The sequence below is a fragment of the Ceratotherium simum genome, chromosome 4 (genome assembly GCF_057802395.1).
Source record: "Ceratotherium simum simum isolate JZ-2026a chromosome 4, ASM5780239v1, whole genome shotgun sequence".
Lineage (NCBI taxonomy): Eukaryota > Metazoa > Chordata > Mammalia > Perissodactyla > Rhinocerotidae > Ceratotherium > Ceratotherium simum.
In genome coordinates this window covers 93134278-93154151 of record NC_141903.1, presented here as the reverse complement: position 1 = coordinate 93154151, position 19874 = coordinate 93134278, and the positions used below count along the sequence as shown (strand labels likewise).

General features: G+C 45.7%; 1 protein-coding gene across 6 annotated transcripts in view; it reads left to right on the top strand.

Annotated features, from left to right (window-relative positions):
- Positions 1-19145, top strand: part of MCCC2 (methylcrotonyl-CoA carboxylase subunit 2) — a 61276-nt gene extending 42131 nt beyond the window's left edge. For 2 of the 6 annotated variants that reach the window (XM_014779698.2, XM_087430214.1), the window contains exons 11-17: positions 2364-2436; positions 6876-6952; positions 8713-8779; positions 11279-11435; positions 12274-12388; positions 14131-14216; positions 16830-19145. In XM_014779698.2, the coding sequence (XP_014635184.2) occupies positions 2364-2436; positions 6876-6952; positions 8713-8779; positions 11279-11435; positions 12274-12388; positions 14131-14216; positions 16830-16947 (693 nt within the window). In that variant the 3' untranslated portion in view covers positions 16948-19145. Of the gene's footprint in view, positions 1-2363; positions 2437-6875; positions 6953-8712; positions 11077-11278; positions 11436-11695; positions 11974-12273; positions 12389-14130; positions 14217-16829 lie in introns of those variants that run through there. The other 4 variants (XR_015552049.1, XR_015552051.1, XR_015552052.1 and 1 more) reach the window with 4 other exon arrangements.
- The last annotated feature ends 729 nt before the right edge of the window (positions 19146-19874 follow it).

The window sequence follows — 19874 nt, the reverse complement described above, 5'->3', positions numbered from 1 at the left end:
TTTTTAAATTTCTACTTTTTCCAGTTTAAATTATAACATTTCCCCAATATTTAAAAGTTCTTCATGGAACATTTTCCATGGCTGGGGCTTAATTCCTATAATAGTACCTGGCAACATGGTAGGCACTCAGTAAATATTTTTTTGAATGAATTAATGAATGTAATATTCTGCTTATGCATGTGTACAGTTATTTATTTAGGCAATAGCCTACTATTGTTAGAGGATCTTAAATCCTGGATTTTTGTGATGACTTAGTCAACTCTGTGTTTTAGAATTAGATTTTTAGTTTGACTTTTCAGTTAGTTATAAGCACAGGGAAGAATGGTACTTACAATTTGATGTGATTGAAAAACGAGTTGCTCCCAATAGCCAAGTTTTCTAGAGGCTAAGAATTCATCCTTTTAAGCATCACCACTTTTTTCATTTATTCAACAGTATTTATTGAGTACTTGTTCTATGAAAGTGTTGTTTCAGGCACCAGGGGTGCAGAAATGAGCAAAACAGATACAAATCCAGGCCTTCACGGTAGTTCCATTTCATTTTAGGGGAGGTCTTTTTATAAAGATAGACCCTTGCCTTCTTAAATAATATCCTGGGCTTCTGCCTTCTGCTGATTCATGTTCCTCATTGTGATGATAATGTGTTAATTTTTCTGTAATAGCAGATAAGCCTTGTCTGGAGGTCTTACTGGTATGTGGAGCTATGGCATAGCCCTGGAATAGAATCGGAAAACCCAGGTTCTAGTCCTTGTTTCCCTAGTCAGCGGTATTGGCATTGAACCTCTCTGAACATCGAGTTCCCCTTCTAGAAATAGGAGTAATACCGTATGATCTGTCTGCTTCCTAAAGTCTGAGTCTTTGTGAGGATGAGTTAACATATTTTACGTGGCTAGGTGGTGTCATCGTGAACAAATAGAAGTAGTTTCACACTGAGTGGCCCTGAGTCGTGTGCCCTGTGAGTAGCTTTATGTTTGTGTGGAAGGATGGTAGTTGTTATGTGCCTACTATTTTTTTAAAGGTATGATTTTGGAGGTACGTAGCACTTAGAACAGATAACTAGTATATTCCCATTCCCCTTTTAGGAAAATAACTAAAAAGTAATTCAAAGTAAGCTTTTACTTTTTGGAAAGAAAGATACTGGGAAGCACTCACTCATTTTTCAGCCTTTGCATCTTACAAAAGAAGGCTGTGATTGATGTGGTGAACAGGAAAAGGAAGTTCGAGCTAGATAGAAAAATGATGTGTATCATCTAGAATAGTTTCTGAAGAAATTTGGAGTATGCTTCATGTTTGGAACTCTTTGAAATAGTCCTAAGTAATGATGAGCCCCAAGGAGAAACTATTCAGTAATTTCTGCTCCTTTTAGATGAATTACGTCTATGTGGGATGATCCCGCAAGTCTGTCAGATTCAGAGTCAATGAGCCTTGATTGAAGGCTTCATAATAATAGCTACCTTTTACTATTAGAGCCAGGCAATCTGCTTTAGTTAGCACTTTCTAGGTATTATCTTTTTTTATATATATATATATATATATATTTTTTTTTTTTCCCCTTTTTTCCCCAAAGCCCCAGTAGATAGTTGTATGTCATAGTGGCACATCCTTCTAGTTGCTATATGTGGGACGCGGCCTCAGCATGGCCGGACAAGCGGTGCGTCGGTGTGCGCCCGGGATCTGAACCCAGGCCACCAGTAGCAGAGCACGCACACCTAACCACTAAGCCACGGGGCTGGCCCCATCTTTTTTTTTTTTTTTTTTAAACAGATGAGGAAACAGGCTCGGAGGGTTTTAGGTAACCAGCCTATGACTCTGGTTTCTCAGTGGTAGAGCTGAGAGCTGGTTCTTCATCTCAGAATTATTTTCTTAGATTCCTTCACTGCTAGTTCGTCTCATCTTCACGGCTTTGTCCCGTCTTAGTAGGAGTGAGACCCGAGACTCCGAGGGGTTAAATATCGTACTCCAGGACACACGAATCCCATGTGATACCTTAGGTCAGAGCCTAAGTCTTCTGACTCTAAGTTCTATGCCTTCTAGATCTTTCTGAGCGAATCCCTGCCAATACATTTAGTACATGAGAACAGCCCCTGAAACTCTGAATCTGGCAGCCGGCCCACGGAGTCTTGGCCTCTCTGGTCTGCAGCAAGTGCTCTTGCTGCATAGTCAGGTGTAAGATGGAGCCCAGAAGGACTTCAGGGCATGATCCACAAATGCAAAGTGAGATTATAGTGAGGAGATTTTTTGTGTAGGGTGAAATTTTGTGAAAGTGACAACTTCACTATGAATTTGTTTTCCTTATAAATAACTTTAATGCAAAAGTTCTTTGGTAATATAATTTCTCAGGAACATTGTTATTTTTCCTCTTAGGTCATTGCTAGACTCGTGGATGGAAGCAGATTCAGTGAGTTCAAAGCCTTGTATGGAGACACGTTAGTCACAGGTATCAAGATGAAGAATTGAAAATGCGAACCTTTGCTGATGCTTTGAAAATAAGTGATTTCTTGTCACAAGGCCTTGATGCACTTGGCAGGAGCTTTGTTGTTTAGAACAGTACAAATGTATGAGTCATTATCCAAAAGGATCTGTTTTGTAAAGCTCATTTGTAGCCGAATGGCTTCATGGATCCAGAGAGTTTAAAAGGAAGCTGCCAGATGCTGTGGTGTAGGCCCTTATCTGTGACTTGGAGGCGTTAGCTGTATAAACAGGTTCTTAAATTTCAGCACTATCTCCTTTGTTCTTTAGTCTCCAATTCAACTAGGAAGTTTTATGATATGGAGCTTCTCATAAGGATGTAGACTGAGTTAAAGCTTCTCACAGCCTCTGTGTGGGTCTTACATTGACTCATGCAATACTAGATTGAGAATACAGCAGTCCCCTCGTTGCCCGAGGTTTTGCTTTCTGTGGTTTCAGATCCCGCAGTCAGCCATGATCTGAAAATATTAAATGGAAAACTTCAGAAATAAATAATTCTGAAGTTTTAAGTTGTGCACCAGTCTGAGTAGTGTGATGCAGTCTCTCGAAGTCCCACTCTGTCCTGCCTGGCTGACTCATCCCTTTGTCCAGCGGATCCACACTGTCGCTCCCCACTCGTTAGTCACACTGGGTCATCAGGTCGACCGTCGTGGTATCAGTGCTTGAGTTCAGGTCACCCTCATTTTACTTACTAACGGCTCCAAAGCGCAAGAGCAGTGATGCTGACAATTCGGGTGCGCCACAGAGAAGTTGTAAAGTGCTTCCTCTAAGTGAAAAGGTGCAAGTTCTCGACTTAATAAGGGAAAGAAAAAAAATCGTATGCTGAGGTTGCTAAAATCTGTGGTAGGAACGAATCTTCAACCCGTGAAATTGTGAAGAAGGGAAAAGAAATTTGTGCTAGTTTTGCTGTCACGCCTCAACTATGTATGCATAGGAAAAAACATAGTACAGTTGTGTGCCACATAACGTTTCAGTCAAGGACGGACCGCATCTACAACAGTGGTCCTGTAAGATTAGTCCCATCTATCCTAGGTGTGTAGAGGCTGTACCATCTAGGTCTGTGTAAGTACACTCTGTGAGGTTCGCACAATGATGAAATTGCCTAACGACGTATTTCTCAGTACGAGTCCCTGTCATTAAGTGAGGCATGACTGTACATATAGGGTTTGGTACTATCCACGGTTTCAGGCATCCACTGGGATCTTGGAACGTATTCCTATGGGTAAGGGGGGACCATGGTACAGGACAGAATACCAAGTCTGAAAAAACAAAATAAGAGTGTTTATAAAGTTAATTCATTCATCTGAAGTGTTAAATTTGTAGGTCTTTGAAGAAAAGTATTTGAAACGTAGTTGCTAGAGCCATGTTAATCTATCTTGGACAAATGGCAAAACAAATTTGGGCATTTTATTTGGCCTTATAAAAGCTCAAAAATGTAGCAGTTAATCTGAAGACAACATATCAGAGTAGAAGAAACAACTGGCTGCAAAAATCCAAATTGCGGGTGTACGTTGAGGCTTAAGGGTAAGTCATAGCAGGTCTCCTGGTCTGATTCATGAGCAAGAGGAGGCTTCACACAGGGAGTGGAATTTATGTTTTTGTATTCAGGTGTTTAAGTGATTAAGAGCTTTTTGTTTGATATATAGACAGGATTTGTCACCAAATAGTTTAGGATGTAACCCTCATTGTGCAGCAGTTGAGAACAAATTAAAGCTGTTTCTGCTTCTTTCTCAAAGATGGCTGGGCTGTCATTGTCATCTGTTTTTATGTATTTGCCCTGTACTTGCCAAAAGACCTTTGCTCTCTAGAATACCAGGGATATATCCAGTTTCCTCCATCTCTTCTGGACTGTGTTGGGACTCAAATAAGGTTAGGGAGTGAGGGGAGGGAAGTGAGGAAGAGAAGAGGAGCATGAGAGGGTGAGGGGGGGACATGAGAGGGTCAGAGGAGGCATGAGAGAGTCAGAGGGGGCATGAGAGGGTCAGAGGGGGCATGAGAGGGTCAGAGGGGACGTGAGAGGGTCAGAGGGGCGTGAGAGGGTCAGAGGGGGCGTGAGAGGGTCAGAGGGGCGTGAGAGGGGCGTGAGAGGGTCAGAGGGGGTGTGAGAGGGTCAGAGGGGCGTGAGAGGGTCAGAGGGGGCATGAGAGGGTGAGGGGGCATGAGAGGGTCAGAGGGGGCATGAGAGGGTGAGGGGGCATGAGAGGGTGAGGGGGCATGAGAGGGTGAGGGGGCATGAGAGGGTCAGACGGGCATGAGAGGGTGAGGGGGCATGAGAGGGTGAGGGGGCATGAGAGGGTCAGAGGGCGGCATGAGAGGGTCAGGGGGCATGAGAGGGTAGAGGGGGCATGAGAGGGTGAGGGGGTATGAGAGGGTGAGGGGGCATGAGAGGGTCAGAGGGGGCATGAGAGGGTCAGAGGGGGCATGAGAGGGTGAGGGGGCATGAGAGGGTCAGAGGGGGCATGAGAGGGTGAGGGGGCATGAGAGGGTGAGGGGAGCATGAGGATCAGATGGGGCGTGAGAGGGTGGGGGCATGAGAGTGAGGAGGGCATGAGGGTCAGGGGGACATGAGAGGGTCAGGGGGCATGAGAGGGTCAGGGGGCATGAGAGGGTAGAGGGGGCATGAGAGAGTAGAGGGGGCATGAGAGGGTAGAGGGACATGAGAGAGTAGAGGGGGCATGAGAGGGTCAGGGGGGCATGAGAGGGTCAGGGGGGCATGAGAGGGTCAGAGGGGGGCATGAGAGGGTCAGGGGGGTATGAGAGGGTCAGGGAGGTATGAGAGGGTCAGAGGGCAGCATGAGAGGGTCAGAGAAGGGCGTGAGAGGGTGGGGGCCGTAGGAGAGGGAGTGAGGAGGGAGACGAGCAGATTTTCCTGAGGCTCAGGTGTCTCTGGCAGCCCTCAGGTCCCTCCCACCCCCACCCCTGCCAGGTGTAGGCCCCAGTGGTTCCTTGGACTGTTTGCTCCCCGTGGGCTGGGAGGAAGTTGGTGGAGGCACTCCTTTCCTGGGTCCCTCGTCCCCCTCAGCAGGCCCTGTGCCTGGAGGTGCACAGGGCTAAGTATGGGCTGCAAGTCTAAGCGGTGAACAGGGCAGCACGCCTTCCCCTTCTGGGGTAGGACCCTGCTGAGAGACGGGCCAGAGCCCCAGCTCTCTGTGGGGCAGCTGTCAGAGGGCGTGGCAGGCCTTCTGGGAAGTTCACCTCCCCTGCGTTGCCTCTGCCATTTAGGGTGCACAGCATAGGCTTTTGGCTGGGATTTCAGGCCTGAAAGACCAAGAGAAATCTAGCTGACCATCAAATCAGTGTTGCATTTTATCACTTTAAATAAACATAATTTTTTAAAAATAATAAGTCAAGGCCAGAGTAAAGAGCAAAAATAAATCTTTAAAAATCCAGTGTTGCGGCTTCTCAGTAGGCTGAGATTCTCTCTTAGCCGTGAGTTTTGGGAGCCCCTGCTTTGTGTCAGGCCCCGCATGTGTCTTGGCGCAGCCTGTCCACCTTGAGCGTGGAGACAGAGCCTGGCTCCAGGAACGCGTGTGGGGACTCGCCCTGACCTGCCTTAAGAGGCAGTTTGTTGACTCTGGTTCCAAGTGTTTGACACCTGTCTACAGTCGGCTCGTGGAGAGCCACCCTGGGGAGGGTCTCTCTAATCACGTTCTTCAGGTGTACAGAATATTAGCCTCCTCAGTTCACCTAGGTGTCTGCCTCACAAAATGACAGGTTTTTTCCTTTTCCTTCTCCCTTTCCTGTGTGTGTGTGGAGAGGGGTTATCTGGAGAGAGAGTGGAAGTGGTGGTGGGATAAAAGCAAAACCTGTGGAAAGGTGAAAGAAAAGATGCAAACAGCAAATGCAAGTGGAGCCGTTCATTCTTCTTCTAAGCTTAACTGGCTTTCTTACTTTAAACTGGGTTGCCGCCAGGCTCAACTGTGTTCCTGTTTTTTTAAAAATTTGCCTTTGCCGGGTGCATCCCCTTTATTTCAAGGGCCTGTTGTTACCACAGGCATTTTCAGGCAGGCAGGTCCCCGGAAACTGGCCAACGGCTCTCAACATGGACCTTGAAGGGCTCTACGTCTGTGGTTCGTCTGTCTCAGACTATCCCTAGTGTCCGGTCCGTAGTGGGCACCCAGGTGTACGTTACACAAGTGGACGGAGGACACGCTGAGCCAGTTGTTTGACCGAAGCAGCCAGGCAGACCAGGGGATAACTTCACACGGAATGCACCCCTCGCAAGAAAGCAAAAACCAGACTCCTTACCTTAGAAATAAAAAATTGTGACAGGAGCTGTTTTATACAATAAACAAAATCTCCACATTTTAAGCTTCGATTTGAAATAAAGGATGTATAAATATGTCTGTTTGTTGTGAGTTAAAAGCCCTCTGAAATACATAAATCTTTTTTGAATTTTCTTTTGAGGATTTGCTAGAATATTTGGATACCCAGTAGGTATCATTGGAAATAATGGAGTTCTCTTCTCTGAATCTGCAAAAAAGGCAAGTACTGTTAAAAATATTTCAAGATTTTCTGTTTTAATTTAAACATAATTAACTTTGAAGGTCAAATAATGAATGAACATTTATTGCAAAAAAGCTTTAAAATATTTAACCAGCTGCCTTAGCAAACAGAACACTGTGTATGTGTGAATATGAGTGCGTGTGTGCGTTAGTGTTGGGAACAGCTTTGATGGAGATTTACATGAACGTAATGAGCTGTCTGGAGGACTGTTAAAAATTCAAATATTTGTTTTAGGAAAGTTCTTACAAGACACTTGGATTATATCTGCTATGGATGACATATAGTAGGAATACTTGTCTTGAGAGAGTCTCATTCTCTAGTGCTTCCCGAACTTGAGGGATTCAGACATGCTCTTCAGGGGATTCTGAGACGTCTTCTGATTATTCTGTTCTATCCCGTCATCAGTTTAACTTGGTTTTCTTTTCACTTTTTGGAAATGGTTCCTTAGTTTTTCCTATCCTTTTTTTTAAAAAACAAAATTGGTGTTTCCATATAGAGAGAGGTTTTGTTTCTTTTCATTTTAATAGTTATATGTAGTGAGTGTTTCCTAAAATATTCCTGAAATAATGACCTTTTTTTTTTTTTTCTTTTCGGGGGGAGGAAGTTTGGCCCTGAGCTAACATTGCTTGCCAATCCTCCTCTTTTTTGCTGAGGAAGATTGTCCCTGAGCTAACATCTGTGCCAGTCTTTCTCTATTTTGTATGTGGGACGCCGCCACAGCATGGCTTGGTGAGTGGTGTGTAGGTCCGTGCCCAGGATCCGAACCTGCGAACCCCAGACTGCTGAAGCGGAGCATGTGAGCTTAACCACTACGCCACTGGGCCAGCCCTGAAATAATGACTTTTAATGGACATATAATACAATATAATTTCATTAGAGGAGACGACAGCCTGAGGCCAGCAGACTCCACATAGTTCTGTTTGTTGGTGCTGATAACCGGGAAGTTTGTGTTTGGCCCCGTCTGACATTTCCCTTGTTGAAGGGAGCCCCAAGGGCTGTGTGATTTCCTCATTCTTGTATCTGAGGTCGAGCAAGCACTCTGCAATTTTGTACTTGCTGGCATTTCCAGCAAAGTTAAAGGGATCTGCAAAGAGAGAGTAAAACATAAAGGAAAGATTTAGAAGAGTTTTTTTTACATAATCTTTAGAAGACCGGAAAGGAATAGTTATATTTTTGTGTCATTAAATAATTAATTTCCTAAACTCAAGGTTTAGAAGGACTCTAGCACTCATCTAATATCCCATTTATTTGAGATGTGTTGGTAAGAAAGATGTATTTTACTGTAATCTTGGTGCCTGAGAGCATTTCAGGGGATCATCAAGACATAGATGTCACTGTAGGTCTCCCAGAAGGATTCTGGATTATATTCCATCTTTTTTAAAGTGGAGAACCAGAGAATTCTCTTAGAGCAAGGTTCAGGAATTCTCATTGACAGCGGTTCTTTCTTGTCTGTTACTTAAGTTCCACTTGCCATTGGGAATGTTAGTGGCTGACATCACCCCTGATGCGGCTGTCCCACAGCTGCGTGCCAGCGCTCGCAGGTGACAGTGTAGACCACAGTCCCACGTCCGTTGATAGTGGCCCACGCCGTAGTGTTATGGTTACTATCACTGTAAGGTCAGAGTGGCCAGGCGGAGCGGACTGCTTGTCTTTGACCCAAGTGTGGTGTTGTGGAGTGCGTGATGATGCCAGATTTGTTTACCCCCTTTAAAAAGATTTTTATCTTATTTGCTTATAGGGCACTCACTTTGTCCAGTTGTGCTGCCAAAGGAAAATCCCTCTGCTCTTCCTCCAGAACATCACTGGTAAGGAAGTGCGCAGTCAGCTGGGTGTGGTTATGCTGGAGCAGCCTGTCCCACGTGGCGCGGACACTGGACGGTGCAGGCAGAGGACACGTCCCTCGCAGCAGAAAGTGCTACTGGACGTGCTCTTTGTAGAGTCTCTTTAAGGGAGAATTCTTCATGAGTCTTAAAGATTTGAGGGAGTTTATTCGTATTTTCTAAGAGAAGCAATCTCTGAGTTACGTGTGTCAGAGTCAGTGGCCTCCCATTCCTCCTGCGCCTGCACCCCTGCTGCCCAGACAGTGGCGGAGCTGTTTTCCACCGGTACCGCTGGTCACCGCCAGGGGTGTCGTCTGGCCCATCGTCTCTTTCTCAAGACTTTGTTCCCCTTCCAGGATTTCAAGTGCATGTTTTCGTCTCCCTTTTCCTCCTCTTTTACTGTGCAGTTAGTTCTACCAGAAGCAACGTCTTTTTAAAACGTATGTGCCCGTCCTGCACCAAAGTCTGGGGATTTGATTTTTGACCCCAAAGGATGACGTGACCGGTGTTGCTTCTCTGGATTTCCTATCCCACAGAGGGTCTTAACATGGTGGATGAAGTGATTTTTAAGGTCCCTTATGGCTCTGGTTCTTGTTTTTGTTTTTTGTTTGTTTGTTTTTCCTGAGGAAGATTCGCCCTGAGCTAGCATCTGTTGCCAGTCTTCCTCTATTTTGTATGTGGGCCGCCACCACAGCGTGGCCACTACCAAGTGGTGTAGGTCTGTGCCCGGGAACTGAACCCAGGCCACCAAGGCGGAGTGCACAGAACTTAACCACTAGGCCACGGGCCTGGACCCTCTAGTTCTTTTTTCCTGGGGTTCTCTGCTTCTCATTTGTATTTCTTTGCACGGTGCCTGACATAGGGGAGGCACTCAGATATGTGGGTTAGCTGAAAACAACTTTTTGCCCAGTATTCTGAGTTGTCCTTGGCTGTTGCAGGTTCGGAGGAAGGAGAGGTTCTGAACAGTTGCTGGGATCAGGCAGGCGTGGAGAGAAGAGGGACTCAGCACCTGACAGTGGCAGGGCTTTAAATAGAGCTGGTGCTGAAACACCTCTGTTTGTGCCGGCGTCAAGTCCAAGGGTTTGTTAGAGGGGTTTTGAGAGGAGTTCTGTCCAGAGGGCTTGGAAGATTCCGATGTCTTGTTTTGTTGGCTGGGTCGGGGCGGAGAGCCAAGGTTGAGTTTGGTTTTGCAGCATTGCGTTTGAGGGACCTGTGTGACATCCAGTGGGAGATGTATGGTTGGCAGTGGAGTGAATCTTGAGCACAGAAGAGGTGTGTTAGCTGGAGCTGGAAATGCAGCACCATCAGAATGTGGAGGTGGATTTCAAGCTGTGGGAATAGGTGAGAACACCCTAAGAGAAGAGGGTTCAGGGGCGGTCTTTGAGTGACTCTCATTTCTTCCATGGAGATGAGAAGAAAGGAAGAAAGGGAGCATGATTGTGCTGTGTTTTAAGGTGAGAAGGAGAGGGATTGGAGAAAGCCAAGTGAGACGGCGTCACTTTCCTCTTGAAAGGTCCTCTAAAGGGACTGGAGGGGCAGAGGGGTGGGGTGGGCCGGTGTGAGAGCTTAAAGAGTCGACAGTTGAGATAGCAATGGTGGCATGTTACAGGGAGTTAAGGTCAGGTCGTTAAAGGAGTTTCTGAGCTATTCTGAGGGCCCAGCTCAGTGGGGAAGCTGGAGGAAGTGGATGGTGCCTGGTGAGGGCAAGGGCTGTTCTTCCATTCTGCTGTATCCTCAGCAAGTACAGCTGCTCCGTAAAAATCAGTTGAATTGAACTGGATGACCCCATGCAGGAGATCTGCAAAGCACGAATAGTGACACTCAAGCGGGCAGGTGAGTCTGTGGGTGGGGAGGGAGATGGATGAAGCCTGGCCAGTGTTTATAAGTGAAGAGGAAGGAGCCCAAGGCTGGAAGGCCCAGCGCAGCTGCAGACCTGGAGCTTGAAGAGGAAGAAGGATCCTGTAATTATATGACATTTTTTTTTACCTTGCTGTTGAGTCACTGACAAGGACTCTTAGCATCTCTATGAAACATTCATCTTTATTTCATCAAAGTTTTAAAGCAGCATTTCAGAAGGAACAGTCAGTGTTTTAAACCAGGTCAGTGACTACCTAAGCCCTCGCTGTTTGCCTTGTCACACACAGTCCTTTCCTTAGCTTGTCACGTCACGTTCTCCCGTCACCAGCTGCTCTGAGAGACTTTCTTGAAAGTAAATTGCATCCTTATGTCGTCTGAAGATCTCTGTGTGCATCCAGATGAACGGTTTCAAGAAAACTTAAAAAGTGATTAGAGAAAATTTTATTTTACCCTTTAAAGTAGAAGTTTTATTTTTATTTTTGGGGGCATATTTCACATATAAATATTTCGTTAGGGTAGGAGGCCTGGGGTGCGTTAGTTTGTGGCGAGATCTCTGTCCTGTACTGGGCGGCATTGACTTCTGTGCATCATCCATCCTCCAGAGGCTCCTTCTCTTCTTCCTCTTAGGATTTATGGTTGGGAGAGACTATGAAGCTGAAGGAATTGCCAAGGATGGCGCCAAGATGGTAGCTGCCGTGGCCTGTGCGAACGTGCCTAAGATGACTGTCATCATTGGGGGATCCTACGGGGCTGGAAACTACGGAATGTGTGGCAGAGCATATAGGTGGGTGTTGTCTTGGTTCTCTCGGAAAGACTTGTACTTCAAGTGTAATTAGAGATGGTCAGTGTATTTCAGGTTTATTTGAGGTATAGAAGGGTGTTCACAAATCTTGATCAATTATACCTTCATTTATATTATCTGGAGGGGTGAAATGAAATGTGATGCTAAAGGTACTTCTTGGAAGAAATCCACAATGGGAATCAGGAAATGTTTCGAAACAGCTGATAATGAAAATAGCACATGTCATAACGTGTGTGATACAGCTAAAGTCTTGCTTGGAGAAAGGTTTGTAGACTTGACTAGATATCCTGGAAAAGAAGGAAGGCTGGAAACCAGCAAGCCAAGCAGCCGCTCACGAAGTTGAGAGAAGAGCCTGTCAAGCACAAGACGAGTAGAGAGAGGGGCGTCGTGGAGAGCAAGCGTTATGCGGATGGGAGAGTCAGTACAGCCCGGACTTGAGAACCCCCTGGCAAAACTAAAGAATAAAGCAAGAAGCCACATGTAACCAACATCAGGCGTGGAAAACAGGCCATGACCACAGGTGATAAGAGGATGTTGTGAATACTTTTATGCCTAGTACATTTAGATGAAATGGAAAAATGCAGTTTATCAAAACAGACGTCAGAGTCACCTGTGGAACTTAAAAATCATCCCGTGCTCAGGCCCCACTGCTGGAGAGTAGACTGGGGTGGGTTCCAGGCATCGGTATTTTTTTAAAGCTCCCCATATAATTATAATGAGCAGCTAGAATAAAGAACCACCAGTTTTACAGGTTAACATGGGCCTCTGAAAACCTGTATTGTACAGTGAATTAATTTGTTTGTTCTTTCTTTTCCTCCAGCCCAAGATTCCTCTACCTGTGGCCAAATGCCCGGATCTCAGTGATGGGGGGAGAGCAGGCAGCCAACGTGCTGGCAACAATAGCAAAGGACCAGAGAGCTCGGGAAGGGAAACAGGTAGATGCCGTGTCTCCATCCGGGTCTGGCTTCACCGTGAACGGCCGCGAAACAGGGAGCAGCGTGCCCAGAACCTGTCCGTGTTCCGGGCTCTGACACGCAGGGCCTGGCGGCTTTATTTAGGAGATGCTGACCTGGAAGTTGTCTCAGCCATCTAGACTACACAGTTTCTCTCTCTTTTTAGAGCCACTTCTTTGATGTATCTTCTTTGTGGTAATTTATAAATTTTTCAGAATCTCCGAGAAAACACTTCAGAACCTTTGCCTGTGAGTGCCAAAGGCACAAAGATGCTGATTCTTCATCACTTGCAGTTAGTGAGGTTTCAGTAAATCTGACTGACTTCTTTGATTTTATGACGTAAAGCAGCAGAATTGTGCTTTTTCTATTTTCGTGTTAGATTGTTGTTGAGGATACTTGAGTGGGAAGGCTCAGTCATCGAATGAGAACTGAATAACATTATTGTGCTGTGACAGTGTAAGTGGAGAAAAATGGGCACTTGCAGAGAGCGAGTTAGCAAGTGGCTGCTTTTAAAATGGGTCATTTTGTTTGTGTCTCTTATAAAGTCTTCTGAAATTTTGCATTAATGTTATTAGTTATAACGTAACTACTTCGTGTGGGCACCGAGTCCCAGAAGGACGGATGCGTGTTGCTGGCGTGGCTCAGGCGCGCCGTCTTGTCGTCACCAGCACCCAGTGGAGGCGTCTGCCCTCGGGGATTGGCAGGTCCACCGCTCCTTGGTGGAGTGGGGTGCTGTAAAGCCAGAGGGTGGGTCCTCCTCCTGAGTGCGGCCCACCCTTTGTGGGCCTCCCGTCCCTGGTTGTCTTTTCTGAGCAGCAGGACTCTGCAGACTTAGATGAGGTGTCAGGTTCACTTGAGTGCTGACGGGTGTCCTGGCAAATATAAGTGTGTGGGCAGGGGGGGGGGGATGTGAAACTCTGCCTGAGGTTTTGAAGACGTGTCTTAAACTGTAGCCGAGCATGGGGATCTCTTATTAAATAGTTGTTCTTTGATTAATTTGATATACAGATTATGAGTTCATCTATTTTTGTATATGAAAGGAAAATACAGGATTTTAGTGGTTCTTCCTCCAAATTCTTGACCTATAAATGATATTAAACTATGAAAGTACATAAAAGAAGGTTGGATTTATTTGAAGTAAGTCCCTTTTTTTGGTGTGGAATATTTTTTAAGTGGAAAATACTTTTCAGGATTTCAAAATTAGTTTGCGTAAAGATTTTTACATCTGATTTAATTATCACTTCTTTCTTGTAATACTGATGGGCAAACCATTGTATTTTTAATTAGGGAAGAATCTCTCTCAGCTATGTGGGAGACTGAAGAGGTTATTCCAGGTGTGGTTGCTGTTACCCCTTTAAGCTTTAAAATTTTTGCTATTTTGAATGAAATCCTCTTCTCCATCTTCTTAAACAGAAGCTGCTAGATGTAATGGAGCCTTTTTGTGATGTTATATAATTCAGGTCAGTCGTTGCATCCTGCTGGGATGCAGCCACACGCCAGACCCTGGTTTTGACCTCGCATTAAAGGGCCTCAGGATGTTGTTTCTGGCAGGGGAGGGGTCGGGTGCGCTAACTTGATACTCGTGTCTCAGGTGAGATCGTGTATGTTAGGCATCGCTTGTAATGCGTACATTCATGGCCTCTGTGGCCCCTTTCCCCTGAGGTTCCCTTGAGTGGGTCTGTTGTCCCACGCGGCTGACTTACTCAGGGTCCTGTTTCTTTCAGTTCTCCTCTGCTGAGGAAGCAGCTTTGAAAGAGCCCATCATTGCCAGATTCGAAGAGGAAGGAAACCCTTACTACTCCAGTGCCAGGTAGGGTAGCAGCTGTGTACAGAGGTCTGAGCAGTTGATGGTTCAGCCTTCGTTGGAACAAAACATGGTGTTTGGGCACACTTAATTTTGAGCTGTTGACTCTGTAATGGGAACACCTGCTGCAGAAACGCCCCTGGTCCCAGGCTGGGCTGTGGATCCACCACCGGTCTGATTCTGCCCAGAGTGTTCCTCAGCCAGAGGGGGCCACGCTGGGGCTGGAGGCTGCGAGTTCATCCTGGCTGTGTCACCATCAGGAATTAGTTCTTTCTAATTTTTGCTTACACACGTGGATTCCTGTCAGATCCCTCTCTTTGTTTTGTTTTTACCCCATTTTATGCATGAGATTGGCACTTGTGAACAAGTGTGCTCCTGCCTTCAGAAGGTGATTACTCGAGGCTGGGGTCCACGTGTCAGCACCAAGAAATGACCTCAGGCCCCTTAGAGCCCTTGGTTCTGTTTGCTTCTGCCGCCACTTAACAAGGTAATAAATTATCACTCATCCCAGCTGGAGACTTGCTGGCTGAGCATTCAGACCTCTGTCTTCAACCACTTTAATGCTCTGCGTTCTGAAGACTAAGCTTTCTGCCTGCCTTTCATCCCTTCGGCAGATGGAAAAAGAAAATAACGACTTGTGTCTTTTAAAATTAGGTTGTGCTGTGAGTTATGCCACTTACTGGTGAAGGCACCCCGGGGAGGGGAGGAAATCACGAGTGGAACCCAGTGCACTCGTCTGAGCATGCTCTACGGCAGGCGCTCGCCGGGGGCCAGGCCGCAGAGACGGGGCAGGCACCTTCCAGAGTGTGTTTAGTCAGAATTCCAATAACACCATTTGGGGTTTTTAAAAAGCTAGTTTCTCTTACGTGTTAACATGTATTTTTGCCAGGTACACAAATTTACAGGTATATTTTATGTGGTGGGTCATTGATTCATTTAATTAAGAACAAAATATTTTATAGTCTTTGATTTGAGAAATAAATATGTTCTTTTTACCATCACTTAAGCAGACTTACATTGGAGCCAGGAGAAGCCAAGAGGAAATAGAAAACCTATAAAAGGTTTAAGAGAATAAATATTGTAAGCTCACCTACAGTTTGTTTTCGTTTTTACATAAGATTTTGACTGAAATTCACAAGGACAGTTGAAATATTAAACTTTGAAAAATAGTGTATTTTGTGTGAGCCATTAATTTGTTTTTCAGCCCTGGCTAAGTCATCTCTTGAGAAAGACTGAATCCTGTATTATTTTCCTACTTACATTATTATTATAATTTTAGTGGATTCTGTTCGAGGCAGGAGAGCACATGGCCCAGAGGGACTTATCTTTGGAAATAAATGTTGAAAGACAGTCAGGTTTGCTGCTGACTTGTAGTTGCTTAATCCTCTGGAAACTCTTGGTGGCATGGCGACAGAAACTTTCTTTCCAAGATGAAAGGATTTTCAAGCCAGTTTATGGCACCTTCCTTAGGTTAGTAAATCTTAGCTTAACAATAAATGTCGTAGTCTGTTTAGGCTTTAACGTGGCTAGATCTGTGTCTTTCAGAAGGCTCTGTCCTCATCTGGCCACAGTAAGCTCCTCTGTTTTTCTTCATCCTCGCATGTTACGTATGTAGCACGCCAGGTTTCTTCTGTCAGATGTTGTGATAATCAGACTTTTTACCCGGGGCAGCCCTTTCAGTGACCACCAGGCAGCAGCCCTGGCCTCATCGGGCTGCTGTGTGACTGTCTATGGGCTTCAGTGAGGAGTGTAATCAACTGACCTGGTTACAAATTATAAGAATAACCTTTTTTATTAGCTGTTGATACTGCAGGGTCCCTGTTATGAATGTTTTATGAGCAAAGATTTGATTCATGGTCTGTCAATGTGATATGGTTTAATAATTGATGCCGTGTCCGGATACTGAAGCCAGTTTGTTTAAAGAAAGCAAAACTGCCCCCTACTAATGACCTTTAAAAAGCAATATTCCTCATTCATTTTTCTTTATAGGTTAGAGGTTGTCGATGAAGAGCAAACTAAAATTTCTACTTAAAAGTTTCTTCTGAAAGTAGTTTAAGGCTTTGACTTGTTTTTCCTATTGTAGCAAAAAATAAAGAACTACATCTGAAGGTACTTTATTAATAAAACGTGCTGGAGTCTATTCAGTAATGTTCATATTTCTTAAGAGTGTGGGAGTTGTAGGGAATGCTCCTTTTCCAGTAGAGACTTTGGTTGGAGACTGTCACCTGGATTTATGTGGCTCTCCATATTGATAATAGCAGTACATCAACTCGATTTGTACGTGCATGTGGGCAGAAGAGGGACAGGAATGTTTTTCCTGAAATAAGTAAAAATGTTTTAAAATCAGGGATTATTTGAGGTGTCTTGTGCTAAGCTGTTCCCAAAGCCGTAAGCTGGATGTGACGTTCCGTGGGGCCTGGGATGAAAGCCTCGTTGTTCTTCTTCCTCCTGTCCCCCTCTCTTGGACGTGGTTCCAGCTGTGGGGTCATAGTCCACAGAAGCCAGTCAGTAGATCCCTGTGTTACCTGAAGGAAAACCTCCTGGGCATTTCTGGGCACGAGTGGGGACATGGCAGCGTGGTGGAGGATTCCTAATAACTGGTGTTTGTTCTTTCATCAGGCTGTGGGATGACGGGATCATTGATCCAGTGGACACCAGGCTGGTCCTGGGGCTCAGTATCAGCGCAGCCCTCAATGCGCCAATCCAGAAGACCGACTTCGGTGTCTTCAGGATGTAGCTGGAGTAGGAAGCTCCTTCCGTTGGACGTGGACCCAAAATTAAGACATTAGTAGCCTTAAAATTTTAGACTTGTTCAACATGTGGCTATTACAGTAAAATTGTTTTCTTAACACAGTGCACACTTTTCTACCTTAAATCAGTGAAGATTTTTATTTGATGAACCTCAATTCCTTGTAAATTTCGTTAGAGAAATTTTTATGTGGCTCAGTTTTACCACCATAAAATGAAGAGAATCACTTAGTTATCCTTTCTAACCCATAAGTGGTATGAAAAGTTCTATAATCTGTAAATTCCAGGTATTATTGAGATTATCGATATAAAGTTGTATTTCCACTGAAATGATTGCTTTGCTGATTATGCACAATGACATTTTAGCACACTTATTTTTTAAAAACTTCTAGTGCTTTTGCCTCCAGCCACCGTCCTACCCCTTCCCATGACAGACTTGTTGGGGTCTGCACCTGCAGCCCTGTTTCCTACCCGTTCTCTCCTCAGCCCGCAGCCTCTCCACGCTTGACCTCCGTGTTGCTGAAACCAGTGGGTTCTTTCCCGACTTTATCTGATTTAATTCTCCACGGCGCTCCAGTCAGTGGGACGCTTCCTCCTGGAAATGCTGCCCTTGCTTCCATGCTCTCACGCTCCAGGCTTTCCTCCAGCCTCCTTGGCCATTCTTGTTCATTTCCCTCTGTGGGCCCATCTTCCTCTGCTGATCCTGCCCAACCCGCTTCACCATTTGTCCTGATTTTTCTTTAGTAATACATGAACACATTCTTTTTGTGTGTGTGTGTGTGTGAGGAAGATCGGCCCTAAGCTAACATCTGCCAATCCTCTTTTTTTGCTGAGGAAGACTGGCCCTGGGCTAATATCCATGCCCATCTTCCTCTACTTTATATGGGACGCCGCCACAGCATGGCTTGCCAAGCGGTGCGTGGGTGTGCACCCAGGGTCCGAACCAGCAAACCCTGGGCCGCCACAGCGGAGCATGCGCACTTAACCGTTTGCGCCACCAGGCTGGCCCCCATGAACACATTCTTATTCTAGAAGATACAAAGAACACAAAATTCTCTCTTCATTCTTTTTTTAAAATTGGGGTAAAATATACATAAAATTTACCGTTTTAACCATTTTTAAGTGTGCAGTTCTGTGGCATCAAGTACATTCACATTGTTGTGCAGCCGTCACCACCTTCCATCTCCAGAGCTTTTCGTCTTCTCAGACTGACACTCTGTCCCGCTACACACTAACTCCCCGTCCCCTCCCGCAGCCCTGGCACTTCTCATTCTGAAGTGTCTGTTTCTCACGGCTTGACTGGTTCTCGCTGGGCCACTTCAGCCCGTCTTAGGCTTCACTTGGTGTCTAAAAGTGGATGGTTCTGCTTCGACAGTTCCTGACACAGTACCCTGGGCTCCAGACCCGCGTCTCTGACAGGTCTGCCGGGCGCCTGCGCTCACGTCTCACGAGCACCGCAGGTTCCGTCATCGGGGTCTGTTGATTTAGCCTCCTAATGATCTCGGGAGTTCCCTGGGTGCTTCTGTCTTTTGCTTCCGCAGTTAGGAGTGATCTGCCTGCATCCAGTCTCACCTCGTCTAGTCTCTCCATCCCTCGGGACTTAGGATGGCCATTCCAAAGTGCCCATCTGGTCCTGCTCCTCCCTTCCTTAAATCTTCACTGGTTCTCAGTGCAGCACCACACCCCAGATGCCCTCTGTGATCTTGAGCATCACTCTTCAGTCTCATCTCCTTGACTCTGCTTTCACACAAGGTGGTCCAGCCTTTCCAGAACCCACGAAGTCCTTCCCACCGTAGAGTCTGCCGGTTCCCTCTGCCTGAGCTGTTCCCCTCTCCCTTCTTCTTAGACACTTGCCTTTTTGCCTCTGTGACCTCCCTGGTGGGTCAGACACCTGCTGTGTGCTCTTGTACAGCTCCGTCCTCTTCCTCTGTTGTGTGTGAACAGGAAACATAAACCTCTTGACTCGTGTCCTCCTGCTGGGCTGTGAGCTCTGTAAGAGCAGGGGGCCTCCTGCTTAGCCTGTCTCGCCAGTGCCTGGCACTTTGGTGCTCAGATATTTGTTGAAGGAATGAAAAAAATCCATATTTTAATTGATATCCTCAGGTTACATCATTTTAAAATTAAGTGATTGATTATATGATCTAATACAACTATTAAATGCTTTCCTAATAAAATTAATATTTTACACATTGTGTGTGATGTTCAATTTGGGCTGCGTTTGTGTATCAGAAGTCAGTTTAGTGTTTTGAGATGTGTACAGATGGGTGACCACAATTCAGAGGTAGGCTGCATTTTCTGATGGATGTCGGAGGAGGTCATCGAGAGGACGTGACTGTCAGTTGACCTGAGAACTGAACCAGGCAATTGGAGGCCCTTCAACCCTCCCCTTCCCTGGGAACGGATGCTCTACCCACCATTCCCACAGCCTTGTTTCAAGGACGCAGCCTTGAGAGAGTGGGTGGTGTTGAGACCACGTGGACGGTCTGCATGACTGAGCGCCGTTAGGGCCTCTATATAAACTTGAAGATTCTGGCGGGCAGTGCAGAGATCTTGTCTCTTGGTGCCTGAGACAAGCCTCGGGTGTAGGTTGCCTTGCTGGTTAAACCTGCCACCTACAATCTGGGGGCCTGCCTCTTTCTTCCATCTCTCCTTGCCCTCTGTGTGTGGGGGCCAGTTTGCAAACCAACAAAGGAACACAGTAAGTATTTTAAAATAGTAAAAGTAAATTATATTAAATTTTTTATTAAAATTTACATCCATGTCAAAACGATTTTTTTTTTTTTTTTTTGGTGAGGAAGATCAGCCCTGAGCTAACATCCATGCTAATCCTCCTCTTTTTGCTGAGGAAGACCAGCTCTGAACTAACATTTATTGCCAATCCTCCTCCTTTTTTCCCCAAAGCCCCAGTAGATAGTT